Source organism: Fukomys damarensis, unplaced genomic scaffold, assembly GCF_012274545.1.
Source record: "Fukomys damarensis isolate Sample0158 unplaced genomic scaffold, DMR_v1.0_HiC HiC_scaffold_4, whole genome shotgun sequence".
NCBI classification, from domain to species: Eukaryota; Metazoa; Chordata; class Mammalia; order Rodentia; family Bathyergidae; genus Fukomys; species Fukomys damarensis.
The window spans coordinates 26,750,938-26,760,484 of record NW_022900916.1 but is presented as its reverse complement, the minus strand read 5'-3'; the positions used below and the strand labels follow the sequence as shown (position 1 = coordinate 26,760,484).

The 9,547-nt window shown below is 36.6% G+C and overlaps 1 protein-coding gene and 1 long non-coding RNA gene across 3 annotated transcripts in view; one reads left to right on the top strand and one right to left on the bottom strand.

Moving 5' to 3' along the window:
• The window catches only part of LOC104864959, a 98,663-nt gene that overhangs the window by 66,143 nt on the left and 22,973 nt on the right, over positions 1-9,547 (bottom strand). The window lies entirely within an intron of this gene.
• The window catches only part of CUNH7orf31 (chromosome unknown C7orf31 homolog), a 36,920-nt gene that overhangs the window by 14,667 nt on the left and 12,706 nt on the right, over positions 1-9,547 (top strand). For both annotated transcript variants that reach the window (XM_010628253.1, XM_010628252.1), the window contains 3 exons: positions 2,067-2,096; positions 5,465-5,646; positions 8,237-8,325. In XM_010628253.1, coding sequence (XP_010626555.1) covers positions 2,067-2,096; positions 5,465-5,646; positions 8,237-8,325 — 301 coding nt within the window. The remainder of the gene's footprint in view (positions 1-2,066; positions 2,097-5,464; positions 5,647-8,236; positions 8,326-9,547) is intronic.

Below are 9,547 nucleotides of genomic sequence, written 5' to 3'. Positions count from 1 at the left end.
AAAAATGAGAACCAAGACCTGGCATGTAAAGGTACAATCTCAAAACAATGAATGTAACTGTACTGTATCCCTAAAATGTACCAATTAACTCAATTAAAGCTGGGAAAAAAAAAATTTTTCCCTAAGTAATTTTCAGCTATCCTTCAAATTAATGGACTCTATACTTAAAAGATATTATTTTCCATTAAATTAAATTATTTATATTATTTGCAATAATTTGTTGTGTAGATTACAAAATCATAAATTTTTGAATGTAACTGTACTGTATCCCTAAAATGTACCAATTAACTCAATTAAAGCTGGGAAAAAAAAAATTTTTCCCTAAGTAATTTTCAGCTATCCTTCAAATTAATGGACTCTATACTTAAAAGATATTATTTTCCATTAAATTAAATTATTTATATTATTTGCAATAATTTGTTGTGTAGATTACAAAATCATAAATTTTTATTTTCAAATGTTAAAAAACGGACAAAACTGAAGTAATGATGAAAATACCGCTTCACTTTAACTGTGATTTGTTATGTTTAAGGTTGAGAAGTTAGTGCAATATAAGATCTAGCCACTAGAGGGAACCAAAAAGTCAGAATTTATGTTTGCCTGGGCCTTATCCTTTTGAGTACAGTGAATTTTGCAAAGTAGATGTGGAGTGTGGCAATAGGATGAACTAGTTAGGGTCAAGGAAGTGGCGCCTCTGAACACTCATTTTATTTCTTCCAATTTTGAATTTTTAAAAAAGATTTCCTTTAAAAAATAGTTGTACTTTTTTCATTTTCAAATTAATTTTAGTCAGATATTTATCGATATTATTGTAAAATATGTCACATGGGAACAATTATAGATAACAGTTGATGTTTTATATGCAGTGGCATATAACTCTTATTCATTGTGATCCTCCCATCTCTCCATCTCAAAATAGGAAATTATTTTTTTAGTTCTATTCCCACAAACTCAGAGTCCAGTTGAATAAACTTTTATGATTAATGTGAATTGCATTTATAATGCATTCATCAAAAAACAGTGCCAGGAGTGGTGGCACACGTCTGTAATCCCAGCCCTTGGGAGGCTGAGGCAGGAGGATCACTGCAAGTTCCAGACCAGCGTGGGCTGCACAGTGAGTTCCAGGGCAGTCTCAACTACATAGGGAGACCCTGTCTCAAAAAAACAAACAGCAACAACAAATAATGCATTCATTATAGAATAATAAAATTGTGTGACCAACAAACCACTTTCTAGTGACTATCCTCTAGCATGGAGGAGTATCTGAAAAATTTAACAGTGTATTCAGTTTTATCAGTTTTTACTATCTGATAACACTATCTTCATTTTTCATGTCTGAAATCTTTCAGTCCTAGTTGACTAGACTGAAACCAATTGCCAAAGTCAAATGTAAGTGTATACTAATCCCTCTATGGCATTATTTATTTCTTGGACTATGGCATTATTTCTTGGCATGCACAGTTCAAAGTAGCTAGTAAAAGCTCAGCCTTGGAATGGGCCCATTCAGAAAGGGCATGGCTCTAGGAGCTCTGTCAGTTTTGTTGTATCCTTTCTGTGCTGACTGACCAGCATTTACTAAGATGAGAGGTCAGCAGTGCTGGCCAAAGGAACAAAGCACACCTGCTACTTATGTGTCCTCTCCAAGTAGGCCATACTCAGGTCACTTTAGGTCACACACTTGCACCAGATGGCTGACATTAGGCTCCCTCAGGGCTCTTTGGCCACTGCCTTTCATGAGAGTGAAGGTCACTAAGAACCAAAGCTCCCTTCTGAGTATATGTGTCAGCCCCTGTACCTTCCCAGTAAAAAAGAAATGCACAAGGGGTGGTGACAAGGACTGAAGTTAGAAAAAATGGAATGGAAAAACTGACCAACAGACAACTGAGATATGAAAAGTACCTTATCCCTCTGTCTTGTCAACATGCACACTTCCAAAAGGTTATCAAAAACTATTCTAATGAATTTAATTTGAAAATGGGATGTTGTTATTCTTAAGCAAGTTTGTAGTAGAAATACAAGGCTTAAAGAGTCCTTAATTTAGTTTTTGTTTCCTGTTTTTATTCTAGGTTGCCTAAACCACCAAATTCAACAGTACAGTAAGTATACAACCTACATTTTCCTCCCATGTTATAATCAAGAAAAAAACAAACATTGGAATTCCCTATGACTAAGATGAGCGTGAGGACAAGTTAGACTTTTCATGAAAGTTTTAAATTTTATTAGTGAATTTTAATTATATAGAAGAATGAGTTTTATTTTGGCATATTGGTTCATGCAAATAACATACTTTATTTTTACCTCCCTTAGTACCCCTTTTTTTCCTCTCCTCTCCCGATTCCTTTCCTCATCTCTAAGAATCTTCCTTCTACTATAAAAGCTATTTTTTAACAATTGCAAAGAGAAACTGGTGTAAATCCAAAATAACGTTATTTTTATTTCTCCTCTAATTATATCCTCTGCCAGTCTTTTTTAAAATAATCTTTTTGGACCGGGTATATAGCTTAGTGGCTCAGCACCTGCCTGACAAGCACAAGGTCCTGAGTTCGATCCCCAGTACTAAATTAATTAATTAAATAAACTTTTAAAATATAGTTTTAGATTTATAGAATTACTGTGCAATTAGTACAGAGAATTCCCACTTGCACCACACCCAGTTTCCTCTACTGTTAATATCTTACATTAATATGGCACAGTTCATTGACCGGTACTGATACATTGCTATGTAACAGATGTCCATACTTTATTCACATTTCCTCAGTTTTTATCTACTGTCCTTTCCCTGTTTCAAAATCCACCCAGGATACCACACTAGTCATCGTGTCTTCTTAGGCTTCTCTTGGCTGTAACATTTTCTCAGGCTTTCCTTGTTCTAATGACCCTGGCGATTTGAGGATGACAGGTCAGATATTTTGTAAAATGCCCCAAACAGGATTCTGACTGATGTCTTTCTTAGCGTTAGACTGGGGTAATGTGTTTTGGGAGGAAGATCACAGCGGTAGAGAGCCATTCATTATATCACAGGGTCCTGCTCTCAGCGTGATTAATCACTGTCAGGGACAGCTTGTCAGGTTTCTCCACTGTACGATTCTTTCCATGCTGTACTCTTAAGAAGAAAGTCACTGCACAGCAGGCACCTGAAATTATGCTCCACCTTCCGAGAACAAAGTACTTATTTACTTGGCATTCTTCTGCATGGGATATTTGTTTTATTATTTGCAATATGGACTTCTGGATATTGTTTTGTTTTTTGTACTTAGATAGTTATCCTGTGCCACTTTGTTTGTTATTCAAATTAGCCATAAAAGCAATTTCAATTTGCTTCTCTATTGTTTTGATGTTTACCCCACTATTCTGGCATTTGAGAAGGGGTGTTTTTGTTTTTGTTTTCTTTTAGCTCTTCCTTACTTTCTGGCACTTCTGTATCATCTTGTATATTTTCTGTCCCACTGCGAGAATCAGCCATAATGCCAAAATATCCCCTGGTTCCTTTTATTGGAAACTGATATAAGAAACCAGGTCTGAGCAGTAGATGTTCTCCAGGACACTGAAATCACTTATCAACCTATCAATCTTAACTGAAAATATTAAGCGGACATTTAAAATTGTGTTTCAGTTAAATCTATTAATTTAGGTTTTGGAGAAGTTTTGCTTTTGGGAGTGGTTTTGTTTTTATAAAGAACTATGCAAAGAACTGTTGTTTTGGACTTTTAAAATTCTCTTCATAAAGTATAAAAAGAAAACCCCATTTTGCTGGGTTAGTTTGGTTTACCTTTCTGCTTGTAGCAGATGTCCGAGGTGTAGGGCAAGGTTGGTTCTTTCTGTGGGCTGTGAGAATCTGTCCATGGCTTGCTCTGGCTTTTGGTGGTTTGCTGGTATAGTAATCTTTAGCATTCCCTGGCTTGTAGATCTCTGATCCCTCTGATCTCTGTCTTCATTTGTGTGTCATTTTCTTTGTGTACTTATTGGTGTCCAAGTTTTTTTTTTAATAAGGATACCACTCATGTTAGAATAGGGACCCACTCTACATTGATATGACCCCCTTTTAACTGTTGTGTGTAGACTGACACTATTTCCAAATTAAATTACAACATAAGGCCTTTGAGGTTGGATTTCAACCTAGGGAGAAATAATTCAACCCATAACATTGGTCTTGTTTTTTTCCTATTTAATTTTTTAATTAACCTAACATGACTCTATTCCTTGAACTTCAAAATCTCTGTTCTCTTCTAGTTTAGACAACCCTTTGTTTTCCTAACCTTTGCCAGTTCTGCAATTAATAGGAAATGTGGCCTTTTTACTTTTTTTTCCTATTAGTTATTTTTTCTCCTTGCTGAAACAAAATACCCAACACCTAAAATTAAAGAAGAAAGATTTATTGTGGCTCCCAGTTTGTACAGGTTTCCTCTGGCCCCAGAGATGGCACATGGCAGAAGGACATCACAGAAGATAAAAAGCCGTTCATGGTATGGAAGGTGGAGGCAGGAGGTAGTAGAACCAGCAAGCAACAAACAACAGCAGCCCTCTTTCTGTCCTTATATCTTATCCAGGCTGCCCACTCAGGTTGGGGCACCCTTTTTTTTGCCATTGAGTTTATGGGTACTTTTTAGGTGTACAGTACAGTTACATTCATCACTGGGATCTTGTGCCTTTACATGATAGGTCTTGGTTCTCATTTTTTCTCCATACCCCTGTCCTCCCTTCACCAAGGGCACTCTTAATCCCAGCATCACACATTCTAGATCCAGCCACCTCCAAATAGCTCTACCTATGACCACATGAGGCTTTGGGGGGACATCTAGTTACAAGCTATAATAGTGACATAGCTATTTTTGGCTTTTTTATTTCAAAACAGTCTGTGTACATAAATAAGCAGTTTATTTTGTTAGTTGATTGTGTCAAGAAGTAAATAATCTGGAATAAAAGTTTAATCCAAGATGATTGCATTACTGAGCTTTAATACCTAAAATATTCCATAAAATAAAGTCTCTTGATCCTTTAAAAACAATAATTAAAACCAAATAGAAATTCTTTTTTATTTTCTAAAAACTATAAAATTCATATATCATCTGCTTTGTACCAGTTATGGAAGTTATTCACTGATTATTAGGTATGATTTCTTTAAAAAATAAATTTAGTTTTGATTTGTCCATCAAAATTCAGCATCTCTTATGTTTTATGCTAGATGTTCCACAGAATGTTTCTGTTGTTGTTTTTGTTTTCTGGTACCAGGGATCAAACTCAGTACCTTGTGCTTGCCGGACAGGCACAGCGTCAATGAACTACATCCCTGGCCCTAGTAGAATGTTAACTTTATGAATATAGAATATTTGGGTCACTGTCATATCCCCAGGGATTAGAACCATATGTGCCACAAAGAAGGGTCCCAATAAATATTTGATAATTAATTTTTTTCAGTGTACTTATTTCTCTTCTGTTTCTATTTTATTTGTTCAATAAATCTTAGAGAAATCTGCTCACCATATCCAATCGAACACCCGTACCATACACATACCTCTCGTGGTGCCATGTTCCCGACCTTCACAGCACCAGAGGAGCTCTATACAGGCGTTAAAGCCCACACCCAACAGCCATTTCCTCCCACGGTGCCAACCAAGGCTTATGATACAACAGTTTTGAAGACAAGAGGTAAAATGTGACTCAAGATCAAAATTGTATTAATTCTTATATTTGGAGTTTATTCAATGTTAAAATTAAAGCAGGGAACACAAAGGTCTCAAGACACAAGTGTTTAACCAATCACAGTTTAAAAGTTGTTCTCACCTCTGGGTGCACTGAGAGATTAGTGGGGACCCCACCCCAGGCCAGTTAATGGAGACAGTAGACATTCCTGACCTGTCTATACTCATCCTGTACAGTCGAATCAGAAACCAAAACTTTGTTAAATTGGTTGTCCTCATTCTACTTGTGTTTTCTTTTATTCCTTCCTGCTCTCCTTTAAAGTTTAGCTTTTGAAAATTAGGGGTTGCCATTGAAATAAGACAGAAGGTAATAGAAGCAGTTGCTTAGTCCTTAGGAAATTGAGGCTTAAAAAGTTTGTGACTCTGTCTTGGTCACAGAACACAGGTTTGTGAGACTAATCTCTACTCTTAACCATAACTCCACTACTCTGGAGCATCTTCTCTCACCATAAACCTTGGTGTCTCCTGGATGTGTTGTGGTTTTTTTGTTTTGTTTTGTTTTGGTACCAGGGATTGAACTCGGGATCTTGTGCTTGTGAGGCAGGTGGCGGAACCACTGAGCTAAATCCCCAGCCCCTCCTGGATGTGTTTTATTAGAGAGGACCATAATCCCCACGCCAATCATTGAGACCCTCCCACCCCAAACACCTCAGTCCTTGCTGACCAAACCTGCACATGCATGAAAACAGAGAAGAGACCTCCAGGAAAAGACTGAAGATGCTAGAGAGGGTAATTGAAGGTACAGAAAAGGCACAGGGTAGACAAAGGTATTTTGTTGAATGGATTAGTCTATGAAGTACTGTAGGTACAATTCAAGAAATGGTCCTATAATACAGTTCCTCTGCATAAATACTTGGATGAAAAGGCAAAGACAGAATACGCCCATCACCAGTATCAATCAACCTTAAAGCAGACCATAACATTTGGAGTAAGGTTGTTTAAGGGCAGGGACTCTGGAGTCAGATTGCATGGGTGGGATTCTGGGTCTGCCACTTATTGTGGATCATTAGCAACTTTCTTCTCTGCCCTGCATCTTCACCTGTGAAATAGTGAAATGGGAATATTAGTACCTATACCAGAGATGACAGAGATTAGTTCTAGCAGTTATCTTTATTACTCTGTCATATGATTGCAGGGTGTATACACCACATTCAACTTTTCTGTCACCTCCCAGACCAGTCAGCACTGATGCAAGGCATGTGAGCTGTGTCAAGTATATTGGCTGTTGAGTATCACTGTCGTAGTTATAGGACAGCAGTGGGACAAGTGCAAAAGTTCTCGAGAAATGATATCTACACAACTGAAATTTTTATCATCTTGTTAGGGAAATTGTCAAAGTAAAGCTGTTTTTCCATCCTGAATTAGATCATTTCAGGAATTATATGAAGGCATATTGATTAGCAAGCAGTCACAGGAATATGAGTTGAATTCATAAAAATACCTTTCATTGTGGTCATAGATAAGAGAGTAAGGAAACAAGTTCCCTTCTTAGTTTTCCACCTTCCTTAGTATCTACTTCTCTCTGACCAAGTCAGTAACTCTTAGGAGATTCTTGAAAGATGAGTATACTTTAATAACACTAATAAAAAAAATCTTTCCAGAAACAAGTACTATGAGTTTTTTACTTTTACTCTTTTATTAGAAATATGTAGCATATAGGTTAATAATATAGGCTCTGGAACCAGATTGCCTGGATTTAATTTTGACCTACTAGCTGTTTGACTCAGTTTCCTTTTTTGTGTGTGGTACCAGGGATCAAACTCAGGACCTTGCGTTTGCGAGACAGGTGCTAAATCCCCAGCCCTGACTCAGTTTCATTTTCTGTATGCCTAAATTTCTTTGTTCACTGAAATGGAAATCACATTGCCTTTCTCATAATAATGTTATGAAAATGTATGTGTTTAGATAAAACATTTGTACAATAACTGGCACATAGTAATTGTTTAATAAATGCCAGCCTTTGTTCTTACTATATATGAAAGTGAGTATTCAGAGCATTAACTTAAAAGTTAGGATGAGACCAAGCCATGCTGGGTTTGGTACAACTTATCAAATTACAAACCAAAACCTAAGAATTTATATCATTTTAAATATTCTCTCTCAATACCTTTTTGGTAAGCTGATACTCCATTTTTGAAAGCTCTTTATATATAAGAAGACAAAACCCAAAACAGGTAGTAAAAATGCATTTGCTGAGCATCCGAAAGGCCAGAAAGAAGATCCTCCTGAAGAGGCCTAAGGGCCTCTCTAATTAACTACTAGTACCTTCTATTAGTGCTGAGGACAGTAGGGCTCTCCTCATTCTTTGTGGCCCATAAGCTGCTCATAAAAGGCTTGGAGTTCAAGAGCTGGACACCTATCTCAAAACTGTAATGAGAGCCTGGTGGTGTAGCTCAGCAGTAGAGCATGTGCTTAGCTGTAACTATATAGCTAGACTATTCACCAATGCTTATCTCTAACTTATATTGCACCCATAAATCTTACTAGTTAAAAGACTTATTTATCCAGGATAATAGTGCTTTTCTTGAAATTTTCAGGTAATCCTTACAGATATGAACTACTTGATTTTCCCATGGATTCAAAGAAGAAAGCATTGAGTTGGCCAGGTCAGGGTGTGTATTATGACATAAGTATGTGCGTGTTAGAGAAAGTAAACTGTGTATTTACCTAGTACATTTGTAAAGATTCAAAAGATGGATTGTTATTGACTGTAGGTGAAAAATGAAATTTTGACTATAATTTGCATTTTTTAATTTTCTTAACTGGCTTCATATACTGTACATTTGGTAGCTACGGAACATTTCCAGAATTACTTAAATTCCCCAGAAAACCTGGTAGGGAAGGACTATATTTCATAAATTCTCTTTCCCTAACCCTATTAAGACTCATGGTATCAAGTAATTACAGATATGCATAGAGTAAAAGGGAGATTTTCAGAAAGATTTATAAGCTATTATTGTTCCAAATTGTTAGTACATTGCATGAAGTATAAAATTAAACAATAGCCACCATTTATTGAGAAATTATTAACCACTTTAGATATGTCATATGACTCTTACAATAACCTCATAAGATTAGTATTTTCAATCCCATTTTAGGGGTTAGGAAACTGAGGCTTAGAGAGTTTGTGCCTCTGTCATGACCATAGAACACAGGTTTGTGAGACTCTAATCTCTGCTCTTAACCATAACACCACATGATTTTAGTCTATACATTTGTTTTTTGTTGTTTGTTTTTTTTTGTACGGGGGATTGAACTCAGGAAGTTGCACTTACAAAGCAGACAGCAGAACCACTGAGCTAAATCCCCAGCCCTGCTATAATACCCCATGAATAGAAAATTTTAAATCATGAGGGAAAATACCTAGATATTTGAAAAAAAAAAGCTACCATTTATTAACCAGGCAATACCTTTGTGAGAGTTTTTAACATATGATCTCTTTGCACCAGCAGTCCTGTGAGATGGGCAAAAATAATTATGGAAGGTTGGAAACATTGGAGTTTTGGGAAAATGTTATGTCAGGCCAACTTGTAGTCACTGGAGTGTCCTGTGTGTTTTTTAAAGTTATATGTCGGAACAGTCCTTGAAGAATCACCTGATATATTAGATCTCTTTTATTTTAAGCAACCCAGAAATATGATGTTATTTTGAGACTAGTCTGTCATCACATGTTCTTATACCAGAATCTTCACTCTGTAGGATAGTTTCTTCTTACTCAGTGAAGTGCTGCTTTCTTCATGACATACCCTTCTGCAGCCACCTTGAATAGCTTCCCTTTGCCGGAGTATAAGTCCCAAAGCACTGAGTTCAGAGACCCTGAAGGATCTGACCCTACTTCTCCCCTGCAG